We start from the raw sequence: 18,387 nt of genomic DNA, 5'->3' as shown, positions 1-18,387 counted from the left end.
CCAGCCTGAGCAGGGGCCGGACTTCGCCGCTCGTGCGCTTCCAGCTGCCCAACGTGCTGTTTGCCTACGCACACACTCTGGCCTTGTATCACGGCGGCGACGAGGCGCTGCTCTCGGACTTCTGTGCCACACTGCTCGGCGTTTCCGGAGCCCTGGGCGCCCAGCAGGTCTTCGCCTCTGCCGAGGAAGCCCTGCAGGCCGCAGCCCATGTGCTGGAAGCAGGCGAGCATCCCCCCGGACCTCTGGGCACACGGGGTGCCATGCGCGAGGCCGCCCGCATCCTGCTGGGTGAGGGCCCGGCCAACCAGAAAAGCTACACGCTGGCAGCGCTGGGGGACCTGGCGCAGACCCTGGGCCGGGCCCGGAAACAAGCTGTGGCCCCCGAAGAACGAGATCGCCTCTACCGAGCCCGAAAGAAATGCCAGTTCCTTCTGTCTTGGACCAACGAAAATGAGGACGCCCTCACACCCCTGGCTTTAGACTGTGCCACGGCCCACCGAGCTCACACTGTGGCGGCCGAGGAGGTGGCAGCCCTCACGGGGGAGCTGGAGCAGCTTTGGGGAGGCCCCCTGCCACCTGCCCGGAGGACTCTCATTGAGGAGCTCCCCGGCTGAACCCTTTGTCATTAATAAAAAGCTGTGACCGCTCTGCCCTGTCGCCAGTGCCCATTTCTGAGTGGTGGTTCTTGTGCCACCGTCCCCCAGACTCTTGGGCCCACAAACTACCTGTCAGTTTCTCCTTGACTGGGGCTGACCCAGCCAGTCTTTAAACAGCCTGGCCCCAGAAAGGGAGAGAAGCAGCACCAAGGATTCCAGCTGTTTATCTAAGGAGGAAGAGCAGCACACCCCCCCTACACACACACACTCCATTTGGGAGCACTGGCTTCGTTTCCCCCTTGCTCCGGCCACCTGTCAGGCTGTTCATCCCAGTGTTTTGGAGCTCAGGGCAGGGTAGGGTACAGGCCCTTGTGTCCCGGGCGCGTCCGGGCTCCTGGTGCCCAGTGTGCCGTCAGCCGGGCTGGCACGTGCCCCGACCTGGGGTGTCTGGCGCTGCTTCAGTAGACGTAGGGCACAATTCGGTAGGGCACACGCCGGCAGTACTCGTGCCAGGCCAGGCCGTACTTCTGCCGACACTGCCTCTCATCCCGGTCCTCACGGTGCACCAGCAGCGCGGTGAAGTAGAGGAAGTAGAAGTAGGGCAGCAGGTGGAACACCCCTGTGGGGAAGGGGGTTTTCTGACCACTCAGCCAGCCTACCGGTTCACAAACGTTTCCGCTGCTAATGGCCCACGGGGGCATCAGCTCAATGCTGAAAGGGCCAAAGTCTGCAGGGAGAGCTGGCATGCTAGGCTGTTTCAGAGGTCTGCCCACCACAGCCTGAGTGCATCCCCAGCTTCCTGATTACTCCCTCCACTGGGGTGCAACCCTGTTGTCCATTCTGCACCCAGACTGGGCATCCTCTACCTTGGCCCCCCCACACACACACCTGTAGCCCCTCTCAAATCACTCACCACACGGCAAGGACCAGGCCAGAGCCATGATGAGGTCTCCTAGGTAGTTGGGATGGCGGACCATACCCCACCACCCGGACACCAGCAGCCGTCGCCCTGTGGCTGTAGAGATGGTCTCAAGGTCTGGAGAAAGACACATAGCGGGATGGGGGGACCCTTGGAAATCCAGCTGCCCCATCTCACTCATGGCACCCAAGAAACCCAGCTCACCAGCCACTCTGGGATCAGAAGGATTCTTTCGGAAGGTGTTTTTCTGAGAATTGGCTCCACGGAAGATGTAGTAACCAACAGCTGGGGGAAAGCATGAGCAGGTGGTCAGGGGCCTTCCATCTGACCCTGACCAACTACCCACAGCCTAGACTCAGTCTGCCAGGAGACCGAGGACCCAGCCCTTAGCTTTAAAGAAGCATGTGAGGCTTAGCACCTACCCAGGGGGTGCTCGATAAATAATGAAAGGGGAAGGGGAATGCTCCTTCCCCACTGACCATTGATGAGGCAGATGAATGAGGCCAGGGGCCACCCCAGAGGCTGTGGGTGATACAGCAGGAACTGGGCCTGCAGGCTGTAGGTGAAGGGTACCCAGGCGAGGTCCCCAAAGGCCAGCATGAAGCCAAACCCGTCATGGATGATGTCCATGGTGGTCAGGACTGCCTCCTGCAGGGACAGGACCCAGACACACTGGCTTAGTCCCCGCAAAGTCCTCAGGCACCCTCCCCTGCCTCCTCGGCCCCGTCCTGCCTCACCTCGTACCAAAGGGCATCACCCACGTACAGTAGCTGGAAGCCATTGACCAGCCACATGGCCAGCGAGGGACTCCCCCGAAGTTCTGCTTCCTGTATCAGCAACGCCAGGTTGATGAGGACCTGGGGGTTAGGCAGAGGGTGAGACAGGGCAGTCCGTCCCCAGTCCACTTCTGCAAAGGTGACAGAGCTGGAAAGGCAGCGACCAGCCTGTCCCCAGTCTCAGCTCTCCGTCGCTAACTCTCCAGGCCTGTGTTGAGTGGCTCCAGCCATGTCCCCAGGGGCAGAGAGACTGCATTTGTCCGCCTCCTGACCTGTTTTCAGTATTCCCTTTGGGAGAGCAGCATAGGGAGCAACTGGACACTGCAGGCTTGAGAGTTAAATCAGACCTGGTTTTGAATCTCAGCTTTGCCTCCTGGGCAAGCTGCTCACCCTCTCTAAGGCTCACCCTCCTTTCCCGCCTCCACATAGAAAATGGAGATAATCATGGACCTAATGTGTGTGCAGTGCTCAGCATGTGTGTTTGGCCATAGGAAGTGCTCAGTAATGACTGCTGCTGCTGCTGCTGCTGCTGCTAAGTCGCTTCAGTCGTGTCCGACTCTGTGCGACCCCATAGACGGCAGCCCATCAGGCTCCTCTGTCCCTGGGATTCTCCAGGCAAGAATACTGGAGTGGGTTGCCATTTCCTTCTCCAATGCATGAAAGTGAAAAGTGAAAGTGAAGTCGCTCAGTCATGTCCGACTCTTAGCAACCCCATGGATTGCAGCCTACCAGGCTCCTCCGTCCATGGGATTTTCCAGGCAAGAGTACTGGAGTGGGGTGCCATTGCCTTCTCCGCAGTAATGACTAGCTGGCATCGAATCTGTACTGAGCGTCCCCATTCAGGTAGCACTGGGCTTGGTGCTGTCAGTCAGGCTACCAATTCTAATCCTCACCATAATCTTGGGAGGAAGCTCTTACTCCATTTCACACATGAAGAAATAGCCTCGAAGGCCAGGATCCAGGCCCCTGATGGGCACTCAGCATTCCTCCCGCCTCTGGATGAAGCAGTTTCCAGGGTGACGGGGACCTTGCCCAAGACACGCTTCAGGAAATCGTGACCACAGACCAGTATGCGTGATTATAAACAAAAAACACAGTTGGCTGTTGTCAGGGCCACCAACGATGGATAGGTTCCTAAGTCCACTGATGAGTTTGAAGTTCTGCACCGTTCTGACCTCTAGCAGCACAGAATCATCTCTTCAAAATAGATTTTGCACTTGACAGCTTTATTTAAAATTGTCTCTCCTAATTCCCTCTGTGCTTTTTCCTCATCCCCTGACATGTGACACATTTTATTCCTATTAGAATGTAGGCTTCATGAAGACAGACTTTTTTTCTTTCTTCCCTGTAACTATCTTTTTGTTTTGTCTCCCAGTACCTGGAGCAGTGCTTAGAGCACATGATGAACTCAACAAATATTTGTGGAATGATTAACGACATGTCAGCACAATTTTGGCCCTGCCCTGCCCAGGCACTGCTCACCCATCCCACCCCTCCCCCTGGTTGGAGGCCCACTTAGCCATGCCCAGCATACCCAGCCGATGAGGCCAGGCCGCAGTTCGCAGAAATATTTGAAGTCAAAGGAACAGATGCGCGGGTTGAGCTCCCGTCCCAGGAAAAAGTCGTAAATGAGATTGCCTGGAGAATAATGGAGGGTGAAGGTGCAAGCCAGCACCCCCGTCTACCTCTATCCTTCCCCGACTGGGTCTCCTCTCACCTGAGTTCCCTCCAGGTGCCAGGGCCGAGGCAGGGGCTAGCAGAGCCTTCAGATACAGAAGGAGGCTGAAGATGAAGGCGGTGAGGGTGGCCGCAAACGCCAAGGGCAAGAGCATTTCCGGGAGTGCGCTCAGGGGCAGCCCGGCTGACACCCCCAGGCCCACCAAGAGGGCTGTCAGCACCAGGGCCTGGAAGCCTGAACCGCAACACATGGTGAGTCCTGGGATTGAGACCCTCCACCTCCGCCGCCCCCACCCCTAAACACACACACACACACACACAGCCTAAAGCCCAGGGAGGTTGCAGACCTAGCCAGTAATCTGACACTTTGGCTCTTGAAGGGTCACCCCAGCCACTTCTCTGAGTGCTAGGAATGGAGGAAGGAGGCGTGTGGAGAGAACCAATGAAACCCCCTATGTCTGTCCTGGGTGTAAAAGAGGAGCAAAATAAGAGTTTGGGGTCGCGGGCGCATCTCCATGACCTTCCCATTGGGCCTGGGGCTCCACCCCCCAAACCCGCAGCTCCACTCAAGGACCTAGACCCCCAGGCACCGTTAATGGGGTAGCGCAGTCGACTCTTGTCCTTCAATTCCTGCCCCTCAGCCACCTGCGGGCACAAAGCGGTTCTGATAAGGGTTGAGGGGGTCCTTCCTTCTCGCCGAGCCCCTGCCCTCCGCCGCCTCCCCCGCGCGTTCGCGAGCAGAGGCCACACCTTACGCGCCGGCAGGAGGTAGAGCGCCGCCTGCAGGCCGAGCCAGGTGAGACAGAGCAACAGCGCCCACGGGCTCCACAGCTCCTCCAGTCCAGGCAGGTAGGGGGGTGGGCCCAGGAGGCGCGCCGGGCCCGAGCGGGCCACCAGTAGCAGGTGGAACATAGTGACCGGGAGCAGCAGCATCAGCGCCGCGGCGCCTGGGGAAGGGAGCGATCGCGTCCGGGGGTCCGCTCTCCGGCTCTCCCTGACCCCCACAGGCACCCTTTCGTATCCAGGGCTCCCTTGGCATTCCCATTGCCCTCTTCCATATCCGGTTCTCAGCCCTTGGTCCCGTTCTCTGACTTCTATCTTGCTTCTCTAGAGGACTCCGCTCCTATTTCCTCTAGTCCTCCCAGTCCTCCACTGCACAAATCCCCAGCTCTGCAGCCCCTTCTCCCGACACTCCCCTGCAAACCCCTAGATCCCACTGCCCCCCGATACCCCGCAAAGTCTTTCACCCTCAGATCCCTGTTCACAGCTCAACCCTCCAGTTCTCCCTGTAAGTCTCAGGCCTTAAGTACCCCCTCTCTGCCCCATTACCCAAGGGTCCTCCGAATTCCAGCGGGGCCCGAGAGCCCTGAGGAGGGGCCATGGTCTCCGCTGTGCTGGGGGCTGGAACCTCTCAAACGTCTGTCAAGGAAACACAGCCCACCCCATCCCCCAGGAGATGGGCTCACTGCCGAGGAGGACAGAGCCCAGCTGGGCTTGCACCTGTCTGGGCAGCAGACAGCGACCGCTTTTGTCCCGAGGTCTTTAAATGGACCCGCCCCCGGCCCATGCTGGGCCCAGCGGGTCAGCCAATCGGCTCTCGGGGGCGAGACCAACGTGAGCACCTCCAAAGCCGCCTCTGCAGTCTCAGGCAGGCTCACAGCTCCACCCCAGTCCTCCAAGTCCCGCCCCGCCTCCCCGCAAGCGACAGAGAGGAGGAGGCAGCACGACTTTATTAGGCAGTAGGCAGAGCTTGAGGGGAAGGGCCGCTGGGGCAGGAGACCAGGGGATGGGCGGATTGAGGCGACTGGGCAAGCCCGTGCATGGCCGTGACGGAGCCTAGCCGCGCTCACAGATGACCTCAACGACACTGGGTTCCATGGGCACTGGGTCCGGGCAGCGCAGGGCAGCTGAAGCCACCACTTCGTCCAGCAGCAGGTGAACAAGCTCCTCATCAGCCACGAAGCGCCACAGGTAGAGCTGCAGGAAGTGGCAGTCCACCTGCACCTGCTGCAGCCCGAAGCGCCCAAAGGTGCGCAGCCGCACGCACTCCAGCAGTGTCTTCAGGCTGATCTTGATGATGCCGGTCAGCACCGACACCTGTGGACAGGGACACGGGGATGCAGAGCCGCTACAGCAGGTGCTGGGGAGGGGTACTAGATCCCTGAAGGCACCCGCGTTCCGTGCAGGGGCCAGGGAGCCAGTAAAATGCCAGCAGCTGTGACGGGGTAGAAAGTCCCAGAACCCAGGTAAGAGGGAAATAGGATGTCGGCCTCATCACCTGGAGGGGAGCAGACAAGGAGGGCCCAGCGATCTGAGGCAGAGATGGGGTCAGCATGGACATACGGAGGGAAAGGCTTACTACGTTGGAGGGAGAGCACCAGGTCCCTGAGCGTGGGCTGGGTGAGGACAGAGATCATGGGGTGAACAGCAATCCCCAGGGAAGAGCCACGACTATGGAGGGTGTAAGAACAAAGGCCAAAGAAGCAGACTAGGTGACCCCTCAGACGCAGGCTTAGAGCACACCCAGGGCAAGGCCAAGAGCGGTGAGATGGTCATGGTGGGGCGCTGGGTGAGCACTTTCCTAGACACATTTCCCAGGAACAGAGACGAGGGGACTGAGTCCCAGGGCTTCCTGGGACCAGTGTGGAGCTGCTTCAGCTGACCTTCCCAAGGGGCCCAGGGAAGGCAGGGTCACTGGGGAATTCGAACCTTATTGAACTCCACAGGGCTGAACACATCAATACGCTCAGAGAACAGTTTCTGAATGTTGCTCAAGAGGTTGGTGTCCATTGGGGCACTGGATGGGGGGAGACAAGAAGTCAGAGCCCACCCCTGCACCCCAGTCTTCCTTCTTCCACCCCCACCGCCCCCGGGGCTACCCTGACCACTCAGACCTGGGTGTATAGCTGGGTGCGTAGCGGCCCTGCTGCCGGGAGCTGCTGTAAACCGAGAAGGTCCTCTTGCTGGAGTCGCTGCTCTGGGCCTTCCGAACGCCCTCCTCATACAGGAGCCCCACCTGGTGGCACAAGGAGGAACTGCAAGGAGGCCAAAGCATGGGGGAACTTGCAGCCCATCAAGGATGCTCTAAGTTACACTCATGTTACAAGAATCACATGTTATAAAATAAACACAGGGTAGTTGGGGTGTGGAGGGGCAGCCAGGGGCTGTACCTCGCTGGTACCCAGTCATTATTTATAGAACCAGTGGAGTGCAGCAAAGGTGGAACATGAATTGGTACTGAGGCCCAATCTTCAGTGTCCACCCTGCCCTGATTTCCCCAGTGACTCTGGGCCTCAGCTTCCTCCTCTGAGGTGAAATGGGGGTGATGATGCCACCATAGCTGAGGGGAAGGAGGCCAGAGATGCAGGCACTGCCTGACCCCAGCTGTCTTGATCCTTAGAGGGCTGTTCCCCCAGCACCGCCGGCCAGCCTGGGGCAGCACCTGCACATCGATGGCTGTCGTGTCCTCCACCACCCGCTTCATGACAGCACGCACGTTCCGAGGCTCCAGGGTACTGAGCCAGTCCCGTGTCTCCACACTCTTGCGCAGCATCTGCGATATGACTAGGCCCTGCACCTTCACGTAGTGGGTCAGCAGTCGTCGTGCCGTCTCCCTGGCCTCCGCACACAGTGTGCTCACGGGCGTCACTGGAGACTGGTCCTGAGCCACGGATGCAGAGAACAGGCAGTCAGTGGGTCCTGGGGGCAGCTCTGCAGCCAGTGCCCACAAGGAGCTGTGCACAGGCTTAGCAAGGGGGAGGCCGAGTTGGGCACAGGCAGCCCTAACTGTGAGGGCACTGGCCAGTCTCCTGCGTTCCTAGCATCACCACCCCCACCTTGCTATGGGCTAGCAGTTCACCTGCACCAGAAACTGTTCATCGGTGAGGGTGAGGATGTAGGAGATGGTGGCCGTCTCGTAGTCCAGGCAGAGGCGGGAGAGCAGCAGGAGCAGGGCAGGTGGCGTGGCACCCCCCTTCTCCCCGGGGCTGTCGCAGAAGCTCTGAGCCGTCTGGCACATGGAGCGGATGAAGCCCACGATGAGGCTCTCACGGACACCCTGGCTGCAGAACTCGCCCTGTGAGGAGGAGGGGCCTAGATACACAGCAGGTCCCCTCTTCCAGGCAGAGGCTGCCAGTGATGTTCTACTGGGACCCCAAGTGCCCTGGCCTCTCTCATCCTGTTTCCAGTACCCGAGAGCAGATCCCCTGGTTGGAGAAGGGACTGCAAGGGGGCAAAGCCTGCACTGGGGACCCTGCTTGCAAATGCCCTCAGAGCCTGTCCCACCCCTCCAGGCTGTGGCAGTCTTCAAGACAGCCTGAAACCACATCCAGTCGGCGTGAGGCAAAGACTGAGGGCCCTGGAGCTGTCAAGTCACATGCAGGATGAACAAAAGAATGCCACAAAAAGGAAAAAAAAAAGGATGCCCAGGGACAGGCCATACCCGGAAGTAGGGCTTGTTGGAGAAAGACACCTCCTTGGCGGTGAAGAGGTGCACAGAAGCCAGCGAGGCCTTAATGTGGCTCAGGATGGAACTGGCCACATTGGCTAACAGCTCTGCCAGGCCGGGGCCTTCCTTCCCAGCAATTCGAGGGGCGGCCAGTGCCTGCCGCACATCCGTCAGGCTGCCCAGGAAGGCTGCCTGCAGGCCCTGCAGATGGTGGCCCAGGCGCTCGCGGGCCACGCGCTCCACGATCTCGGTGGCGGCCTCCGCCAGCCCGGCAGCAGCCAGCAGGGCCCCGGGTGCGCGCAGACGCCGGTGGAAGCGGTCCAGCGCCCGCACCAGCAGGGAGTTGTCTCCGCTGCCCTGCTCCTGCGCCAGCCGCCGCTCCACCAGCGCGAAGTAGCGGCTGGCCCAGCTCCCGGGCAAAGGCTGCTAGCTTTTCGGCGCCAGCCGGGCCCTGGGCGGCAAACAGCTCCTGGTAGGCCGCTGCCACTTGGCAGAGGCCACCGACGAAGCCGCTGCCGCCGTGGTCAGTGAACTCTAACACGTCGGGAGCTGGAGGGGAGGGCCCCAGCTCAGCCTCCAGGCTTCTCAGCTCCTCCTCCAGCCGCCCTCGGGCATGCGCCAGGAACTCTTCACACAGCTCCTCCGCAGGCTCGCCGAGGGCCAGCAGCAGCTCCACGCACTCAGCTTGCTCAGGGGCGCCAGAGCCACCCTCCCTGCAGGAAGGGAGACGGAGGGGAAGGGCAGGAAGACAGAATTCGGGGGGTAGGGGAGGAGCAGACCCGGGAGCCCAGCGGCAGTGGCATGGTGGCCCGGGACCCACACCTGAAGCGCTGCCGTAGCTGCTGGGCCAGGCGAGCCGTAATGACCTGGCAGTCGTCCTGGATGGCGCGGAAGGAGGGCAGGTGCTGGTACTGCTGCAGCACGGCCCGCGCGCGGCCCTGGTATCGCACGGCCTGCCCGTAGGCGCCCAGCTCCACGCACTTGGTGAGACGTGAGGGCAGCTCGAAGAGGAACTGCAGCTTCCGCAGCAGCGCGTGGACCCCTGGGGGACAGGCGGAGGTGGTGTCAGCCTCAAGGGTGGCCCACTTTAACACCGGCTCTGGGGCGCGGCCCACCTGCCAGCTTGGTGATGCGCTCGTGGCGGTCCTGCAGCGTGGCGCTGATGCGCGCGCTGAAGTCCGTGATCACCGCCATGTTGGTGGCCAACCGGTCCATCTCGTCCTCCATCTTCCGGAAGTCGTTCTTCATCTTCCGGATGGTGTCTGGGAGGACAGGGGCGCAGGAGGGAAAGACGGATGACTAGGGGCGCAGGCGGGACTCTCAGCTTGACACGCGGCCCGGGTGCCCTCACACACTCACCCCCTCCCCGGACGCGCCTGAGCTCACTCCTGGAGGGTCACATGGATGACTTGGTGCTTGAAATGGGCGGCAGTGGTGCTTGGTCACTAGGAGCCAGGGTGAGGTGTCATGTCAGTGCCCCTAAGGCTTTTTGGGCACCCCCTGTGTGCCCCAAGCTTGGATGCAGAGAGAAGATAGCCCATGAAGCGGCAGTCTTTGCTCTCATAAGATGCCCAGATTCAAAGGAGGGTACAAGGACCTGTCCGCTGGGTCCCAGGGGCATCCTCTATGCCCAGCACCCTGCCTGGCACAGGGCAGAGAGTAAATACTTGTGCACCTTTATCTTTTTCCTGGCCTTCCAAGCCGTTTGCCTCCTGGAACATGGCTGACCGTTTCTGAAGGGCCCTTCCTCTTCAGTCCTGACAGAAACCTACCTAAAGAGGCTGTTCTTCCTTTCCGCCCAGGTGCCTCAGGGCTTGGCCCCTTAAAGCTCCTACACAGATTCTTCTTCTCCTACCTTTGAAGACCATGGCATCAAACCACACCCCTTCTTGTTGCCATCCCACTGTCCTCTTTGCCGTGCCTCTCAGTTCGGGATCACTCACCTTGAGCATCCACAAGGATAAAGCTTAGGACATTCCTGATTGTTTGCTGACCTCCGTAACTCCATCAATTCCTGCCCCGTCTCATCCATGCCACCCTCTCCTTGCCCTCACTAAGAACTGCCTCCTCTAAAACCTCAAAGCTTCCCTGGTGGTCCAGTGGTTAAGAATTTGCCTGCCAATGCAAGGGACACAGATTCGATCCCTGGTCTGGGAAGATCTCACATCCTGAGGAGCAACTAAGCTGGAGTGCTAAGCTGGAGTGCTACAACTTCTGAGTGCGTGAGCTGCCAGTACAGAAGCCTGTGTGCCCTAGAGCTGGTGCTCCCCAACAAGACAAACCGCCTCAATGAAAAGTCTGTGCTGGATAGTAGTCCCTGCTGGCCACAACTAGGTGAAGCTCTTGCATGGCAACAAAGACCCAGAGCAGCCAAAAATAAAAATATTTTTTAATTTAAAAACATTAAATAAAATCAAACTTCAGCTTCAAGTCTCACTGCCTTCTGTAATTCCAACCACTCATCCTGTGGACCACACTCTAAAATTCCTTTGGCTTTTTCAGGAACTCCAGACCCACTGGCCCAACCACTGGTCACTATTTGTAATACCTCTCATGGCTGCACTTCCCTGCTCACTCTTCTTAGAATCGGTGGGCCCCCACCAGCATTGTCACCCATTTGCAAGCCCCCTTGCCTCTCTTGACCCTGACTCCCATTATTTATCAGCAAGACCTTACCACAGGTTAAGCCCAATTAGCAACCCACCACCTAAGAAGGAACGGTTGAAAATGGGCCACAAAATCACACCACCTGGCCTCCCCTTAATGTTACTGAATAGGACTTAGGTCCCAAAGCAGCACTACATATTGGTCAGCCATCCTTCAGATGAATCTGTGTTCCCATTTTCCAAACTAACATTTCCTCCTCAGTCCTCAAAACTCCAATACATTCCCTCAACTCTCAAATGGTGACCTTGATTCACACTTCACAGAGAAAATACAAGTAAACATCAACTCCTTCCAAATCTGCAGAGTGAATGGACCCCTGTGGGGTCTCCTCCAGTCCCATGGCTGTGATGACTCAGACATTCTGCCTCCGGGCCTGACCAGAGCCCTGCTAACAACTTACTTAATACCATGATGCAGATGGCAAACGGGCACCTCAAATATGGCAGGTCCAAAACAGAATTCCTGACTCTCCCCAAACCTGTTCCTCCACTAATCTTTCATTCTGGCTCCTTGCCATTTCTTAAGAGTCGTCTTTGATTCTTCTCTCTCCTTTACCCTACATTCAGTCCATCAGCAAGTTGTGTAAAGTTTACCTCCAACATGTTCTCCCCAAGCCACTATCATTTTTTATCTAAATACTTGTAGTATTTCCCAACTGACTTTCCTAACTCCACTCTGGAACTCATCATCAATATGCGTAACAGACAGCAATGAGGATGAAACTGAAACATATCTATTATAGGAGACTTTAACCCACTTCCGCCAATCCATGACAGATCAAAAAGACAAAAGCCAAATGAAGCTACAGAAGACCTAAATAACACAATATGGAAGACCTACTTGATTTATATTTAAGATTCCATAATATAGCAAAACCTTACCATGTATCAGGTCATAAAGGAAATCTCAATACATTTACAGAAGAAACTGAAAAGATACAAAAAGCATTCTCTGATCACAATGCAATGAAATTGGAGATTAATAACAAAACTAAAAAATAAAAAGATCCCATTATTTAGAGAAAATCCTCATTCTTGTCAACTATTGGAGCAAAAAAGGAAATCCAAACAAAGGAAGCTGGGTCTTCGTTGCTGTGCTCGGGCTTTTCTTTAGTTGCAGAAAGTGGGGGCTACTCTTTCTTGCGGTGCTTGGGCTTCTCATTGCAGGGGCTTCTCTTGTTGCAGAGCACGGCTCGAGGGAGTGCAGGCTTCCAGTAGCTGCGGCACGAGGGCTCAGCGGTTGCGGTTCCCAGGCTCTAGAGCACTGGCTCAGTCACTGTAGCACATGGTCTTAGCTCCTCCATGGCGTGTAGGATCCTCCTGGACCAGGGATACAACCCAAGTTTCCTGCATTGGCAGATGGATTCTTTGCCACTGAGCCGCCAGGGAAGGCCTGCTGTACTTTCTTGAATTATTACTTCTCCTTTATGGCAATGTTTTTTTAAATCTATTTGTCTACTTTCTAATTGTCATGGTTTTATTTTTCACTTGTTAAATAATATTCAAACATAAAAGTGATCCATTTAGGAATGTATTTATTATGCATGATAATGTTTATCTTTTATAGACATGTAGCTCTTTCAAAAGCTACTACAGGTACTAGGACAAAAAACCTGATTTTTTAAAGTTATTTTTAGATTTGCTTTGTGTTTGAAACAAGGCATTAAACATTGTGTTTCACCTATAAAATTTTGACTGAGTTATTTAGCATCTCATTACCTGTTTCCCCATTTGTAAAATGGATATATGGTTAACTACTTCATATATGTGTAAGAATTTAACTAATATATGTTAAGCACCCCAATCAGTGGTTTTACATTAAACAATAAATATTATCTAGTATTAGCCAAAGTTGCTATTATTTATAATTACTAATAAACTAGTTATTACCAAAAAAATTCTATTCAATTAATCTGAAAGCTTACCCTATACCAGTATTATACTGTCATGATTTTCTAGATTTGTAGTAAATTCTGAAACCAAGAAATCTGAGTCCTCCAACTTTGTTCTTTTTCAAGATTTTTTGGCTATTCTGGATCTCCTGCATTTCCTTATGAATTTTAGGATCAGTTCGTCAATTACGCAAAAAAAAAAAAAAAAAAGGCATTTGGAATTTTGATAAGAACTGCACTGAATCTGTAGATCAGTTTGGAAGTATTGCCACCTTAAATATAAAATAAGTTTTCTAGTCTATGAATATGGGACATCTTTTTACTTATTTAGGGATCCTTTAATTTCTTTCAAACTGTTTTAGTTTTCAATGTACAAGTCTTAAACTTGTACAGGTGGTAACATCCCCTTTCTCATTCCTGGTTGTAGTAATTTGAATATTCTCTCATTTTTTTCTTGGTCTAGCTAGGTTTGTCAATTTTGTTGAGCTTTTCAAAGAACCAACTTTTGGTTTCACTGATTTTCTCTATTGTTTTCTATGCTCTTAATTCTAATCTTTATTATTTCCTGATTTTACTTACTTTGGGTTTAGTTTGCACATTTTTCCTCTTAACTTTCTTAGGTAGTAGGTTATTGATTTAAGATCTGTTTTTAAAACTTTTATTTTCGGCTGTGTTGGGTCTTCGTTGCTGTGCACAGGCTCTCTTTAGTTGCGTGAGCAGGGTCTGCTCTCTAGTCGCGGTGCGTGGGCTCCTCACTGAGGAGGCTTCTCTAGTCGCGGTGCGTGGGCTCCTCACTGAGGAGGCTTCTCTTGTTGCGGAGCGCGGGCTCCTCACTGAGGAGGCTTCTCTTGTTGCGGCGCGTGGGCTCCTCACTGAGGAGGCTTTTCTTGTTGCGGAGCACGGGCTCTGGAGCTCACAGGCTTCGGTAGTTGTGGCGCACAGGCTTAGTTGCCCCAAGGCATGTGGAAGCTTGCTGGACCAGGGCTCGAACCCATGTCCCCTGCACTGGCTGGCAGATTCTTAACCTCTGGACCACCAGGGAAGTCCTCTCTTTTTTCATGTAAGCATTTACAGATATAAATTCCCCTCTGAGCACTGCTTTTGCTTCATCTCATAGGGTTTGGAATGTTGTTTTCATGCTTATTCATCTCAAAGCATTTTCTGATTTCTTTGTGATTTTTCCTTGACCCATTGGTTACTTAGGAGCATACTGTTTAATTTTGACAAATTTGCGAATTTCTCAAATTCCTTTCTGTTATTGATTTATAATTGAATTCCACTATGTTCAGAGAACACTAATCACTTGATTCCAATCCTCTTAAATTTATTGAGACTTGTATGGCCTACGATATGGTCTATCCTGGAGACTGTTCCATGTACACTTAAGAAGAATGTGTATTCTGCTGTTGTTGCAGGAGAGGGTTTTGTATGTGCCTGTTAGGTCCATTTGGTTTAAGTGTTGTTTTTTGTTTTTAAAAATTTATTTTTAATTGAAAGGTAAATTGCTTTGCAGTCTTGTGCTGATTTCTGCCATACGTCAACATGCATCAGCCACAAGTATACGTATGTCCCCTCCCTCTTGAACCTCCCTTCCACCTCCCACCCTATCCCACCCCTCTAGGTTGTCACAGAGCCCCAGTTTAAACTCCCTGAGTAAGTGCTGTTTAAGCCTTCTATTTTCTTGCTGTCTTTCTAACTGTTCGCTCCATTTTTGAAAGTGGGATATGGACATTTCTAACTATTATTGCTGAATTTCTTTTTTCTGCCTTTAATTCTATCCAATTTTGCTTTATGTATCTGGGATTCTGTTGTTAGGTCCATGTGTGTTTATATTCGTTAACATCTTAATGAGCTCACTATTATAAAATGTCCTTCTTTCTCTTTAGTAACAATTTTTGTCTTACATATTATTTTGTCTGAATTGGTACTACTATCCCAACTCTCTTCTGGTTGTTTTTTGGGAGAAGTATCTCTAGAGTTTTTATGATAAAGACCATAATCCTTATCTTGTCTACAAAGGGCCCTCCTAATGTGGCCCCACAGGCTCCTCCAGGTTCATGTCATGCCTTACTCCCCTTAAAAACAAAAACAAGAAAAAACCTAGCTCGTTACGTTTCCACTCTTACACCAGATCTTGCAGTTTCTCGGGCACCACATCCGCCATCCAGTGTTCACGCTGAAACTAGGGCATTCTGTTTATTCAAAGCTCCTCAACACCATGTCCTGCCAGTGGTGCCCCTAACACTCTTAGTTTACTCATCACTGTCTATTTCCACCATTATCATCTGGAGTAAGCTCCCAGAATCTCTGGTCTGGGCTACTGAAATGGCCTCACTCTAACCACCTCTCCAATCTATTCCTTCCAATGCAGCTAGGAGCCAGAGGGATCTTTTCAAAACAAAAATCACAACAGCTTGATTAGCTAAGTATGCTTTAGATAAAGGTTAGATTCCTTAATGTGCTCTGGAAGGTCTCTAGTTGAACTCTACCAACCTATCCACCTGACTGGCTCTGGCCACAGTCTGCTTTCCCTCCTGCTACAGTAGATGGGCTCCTGGCCTTGTGTTCAGGCGAACCTCTCCACTGTGCACTGCTCAACCCCCCTCCTTTCCTGAGGACCTTGCTTCTGTAGTTTCTCCCTCTCTTGCACCACTGATGAGCACTCCATGAGCTAACATATTGGTCAAGCTTATCAATTTCTTAGAATGCTTTTCTTCATTTATCTTCTAAGACACCCAGGGTCCTGGTTGTTCTCAAATTTCTCAGACGTTTGCTCCTTTGAAAAAGAAGATTTGTGAGAGTTTCCTTTTCTTCATGACTTCCAAATCTTAGGATGCCCCAAGCTTCAGTCCTCAGACCTCTTCTCTCTGTACACTCCCTCCCTAGATCTCATCTTGTTCCACTTGTGTCTCAAGTTCCAGCCTTCTCTGAACTCCAGATCCCTCAACTAACCAACTTTTAAGAATCTTGAGCCATTCTACTTTTCCACTGTACCCACCCTGGTCCATACAACCAGTATCTTGCCTGGACTTTTAAAACAGCCTTCTAATGGGTGTCTCTACCATTCTTGCCTCTCCCTATCGTCCATTTTCAACAGGGGACAGAAGGGTCCTTTTAAATCAAAAGTCAGGTCACCCCATCTCCTGTTCATTTCATCTCACTCAGAGTAAAGATAATATACACTGCAGGTAGACCCATGAGATCTGCCTCTAGGACTAAGTATATGTGGGTCCAAAATTATTACAGAAGTCTGAGCAGTACATTTCCCCAACACAACATGGAAGCTAGCGTGGATGAAAGATGAACACTGCCTAACACTGTCTTGAACAGAGAATAAAGGGAACAGAAGGGGGTGCGGGGAAGTCTTTACATGATCTTTGTCCCTTAATGACATACATTTTCTGTCTCTTTGCTTCATTTACAAAAAAAGAAAGGAAGAGGAAAAGGGGAAAGAGGAAGAAAGGAAAAAAGAGAGAGAAAAGGAAAGAGAGAAATAAGCCCATTCTTGATTCAGACTTGAAACAGAAGAAAGCTACCACTAATGAAAGAAACTGTTGCTGAGGCATCCTTAGTGTCAGAGTGCTTCAGATAAATTCATTTCTTTTTAAAATTTCAATGTCTTTTTCTCCCCTTTGGTCCTCATAATAACCCTCTGAGAACAGTTATTACCTCAATGGTTATCAAACCACAAAAGCTCTAAGAGAGATGAGAGTGGATGCGCGTCAGGGCAGGACCATAACCTGGGTCTGCTCTGTCTAAACCCTCTGCTGGCTTCCCCAACACTGGTGGAACTGGGGGATGTGGGACGTGAGGATTTGTGTCGCAGTAGGAATCACCTGTCGCTGAGATGAACTTGTTGTAGTTCTCATAGACCAGGGTCTGCATGTCGCTGTCTAGAGCCCGGATCTGCCGCACCATGTCCGTCTCACTGTCCATCAGCTGGGCCAGTGGGCACTCTCTACGCAGCTGGAGGAAATTAGGTGGTTAGTGTCCAGGACAGGGGGCATGTCCCCAACTGGTAGGCTTTTGGTGCAAGAAAATCCTGATCCCACCCGTGTCAAGAATTTCAGACAAGGAAACTATAAGTGGCATAGCTCAAGAGTTACCAGGTTAGACCCTACTTGAGGTTTGTCAGCATTTCAAAACCTCAGATTTAGCGAGTCCTGGTCCTTCCTACGCCAGTCAGCGCCTGGGACACGCCCCCTATCTCGGGTCTATCTGAACATCAGCCCAGGAGACCTCAGACTTCACACCACTTCAGGCCAGTTCAAGTCTGCCCACGCCCCCTTATCCTCCAGCTCTGCCTCTACAGCTCCGCCCAGCGCTGTCCCGCTTTTATGAACCCTTCCTCCCACACCCCCGCAAAAAGTCGGAGGCATGATCTGGGGCTTAATATATCGGGGGCCTGTTCCCCCTCCCCCTACACACACCTTATCCAGGTATACTTCCGGGTCGAAGTGCGCCCCATTGAGATCTGTAGGGTCCAAGGGGTCCGGCCCCGAGGGGCGTCCCGCCGCCTCCCCCTCTGAGAGGCCGTAGTAAAGCTTCAGCATTCCGTGCGCCTTCCGCCGACGCTCTGGACCCTCAGCCTCGGGTCCTTCTGGGGAGTCCCCAGGTCCAGACCCTGGGCCAGGCGCAGCGGCTGCCGCCGCCATGGCTCCAAGTGCAGCCCACAGGCGTGAGGCTGGGCAGGGGACAGGGAGGAGGCACTTCCGGGAGCCATAAAGTTGTTGTTGAAACGAGGCAGTCCTTCAGGTGAAACGTCCCCCTGCAGCCTCGAGTCCTTCGAGACTAGGGTTCCCCCGCATGTTTTCTCCCCGAGCTCAGAGGTTCCGGGAAAGCCCTGGGTTCCCACGCCCGCACCCCCTCACTCCCTTCTCCAGCTTCTCAGATGGAAAGATTTTGCGAAACTGGTTGGGTCGCTGTCTTCCCGGAAGGAGGACGAGTCGTGGCTTCCACCCTATGTCGCTAGATGCAGGCAGTGGAGGGAGCGCGGGCCAGTGGAGCGTGTGCCTGGCATCCTGCCACGGCCTTGTTGAGGGGAGAGGGGGTGGGCAGCAGCTTTTTCCTTCATTCCTAACATCGGGGTACATATTTAACAAGGGGACTGTGAGGGTTAAATGCATATATTCTCGCCTGGAAAATCCCATGGAGCCTGGCGGGCTACAGTCCATGGCGTCTCAAAGACACGACTTAGGGACTAAAGGGCCACCACAGTGCCTCAAGGGAAGTGTCTCTCATGGCCTGGTCCTCTGACGCGCATCAGAATAGCCTTCAGAATTACCTGCGGCGAGTTGTAAAGACTCTGGGCTCCCCTCAGACCTAGCTTCTTTTTTTAAGTCTTTAAGTAATTCTGATGCACTTAAATTTGAGAACTCCTGTATACCCTGAGAAGACACACTTGGTAGATCTTA

General features: G+C 53.4%; 3 protein-coding genes across 4 annotated transcripts in view; 1 reads left to right on the top strand and 2 right to left on the bottom strand.

Moving 5' to 3' along the window:
* Positions 1–714, top strand: part of ZNHIT2 (zinc finger, HIT-type containing 2) — a 1,400-nt gene extending 686 nt beyond the window's left edge. The window contains exon 2 of the mRNA XM_010838103.1: positions 5–714. Coding sequence (XP_010836405.1) covers positions 5–614 — 610 coding nt within the window. The 3' untranslated portion in view covers positions 615–714. The remainder of the gene's footprint in view (positions 1–4) is intronic.
* An 89-nt stretch (positions 715–803) lies between these two features.
* Positions 804–5,581, bottom strand: TM7SF2 (transmembrane 7 superfamily member 2). Of its 2 annotated transcripts, XM_010838040.1 has the most exons (10): positions 5,298–5,581; positions 4,719–4,915; positions 4,559–4,613; positions 4,009–4,203; positions 3,826–3,929; positions 2,253–2,372; positions 1,995–2,163; positions 1,720–1,800; positions 1,510–1,632; positions 805–1,215 (listed from the first exon to the last, which is right to left on the bottom strand). In XM_010838040.1, the coding sequence occupies exons 1-10, from the start codon at positions 5,347–5,349 to the stop codon at positions 1,055–1,057; spliced, it is 1,257 nt and encodes a 418-aa protein (XP_010836342.1). In that variant the 5' UTR covers positions 5,350–5,581; the 3' UTR covers positions 805–1,054. The 2 variants fall into 2 exon arrangements, with proteins under 2 accessions (XP_010836343.1, XP_010836342.1); XM_010838041.1 differs by lacking the exon at positions 3,826–3,929 and having other exon boundaries at positions 804–1,215; positions 2,281–2,372.
* Positions 5,582–5,679: 98 nt separating this feature from the next.
* VPS51 (vacuolar protein sorting 51 homolog (S. cerevisiae)) lies at positions 5,680–18,296 on the bottom strand. The gene is given in 11 exon segments (XM_010838042.1): positions 5,680–6,065; positions 6,678–6,765; positions 6,863–6,984; positions 7,411–7,629; positions 7,828–8,043; positions 8,410–8,817; positions 8,819–9,128; positions 9,238–9,457; positions 9,531–9,677; positions 16,810–16,939; positions 17,404–18,296. Coding segments are annotated over 11 exon segments (2,346 nt in total). The 5' UTR covers positions 17,629–18,296; the 3' UTR covers positions 5,680–5,804.
* Positions 18,297–18,387: the final 91 nt, after the last annotated feature.

The sequence above is a fragment of the Bison bison genome, unplaced genomic scaffold, assembly GCF_000754665.1.
Source record: "Bison bison bison isolate TAMUID 2011002044 unplaced genomic scaffold, Bison_UMD1.0 scf7180017864089, whole genome shotgun sequence".
Taxonomy (NCBI): domain Eukaryota; kingdom Metazoa; phylum Chordata; class Mammalia; order Artiodactyla; family Bovidae; genus Bison; species Bison bison.
Note: the sequence above shows the minus strand (reverse complement) of the source record. Positions and strands in the feature narration are given on the sequence as shown.

Bases quoted from the DNA above. Each gene is read 5' to 3' on its own strand.
- TM7SF2 (XM_010838040.1), bottom strand. From the start codon at position 5,349: ATGGCCCCTCCTCAGGGCTCTCGGGCCCCGCTGGAATTCGGAGGACCC. The intron at 4,204-4,558 runs GTGCCTGGGGGT...GTTGCGGTTCAG, and splicing joins ACTGCGCTACCCCATTAACG to GCTTCCAGGCCCTGGTGCTG. The intron at 2,373-3,825 runs GTATGCTGGGCA...CCTAACCCCCAG, and splicing joins GGCCTGGCCTCATCGGCTGG to GTCCTCATCAACCTGGCGTT.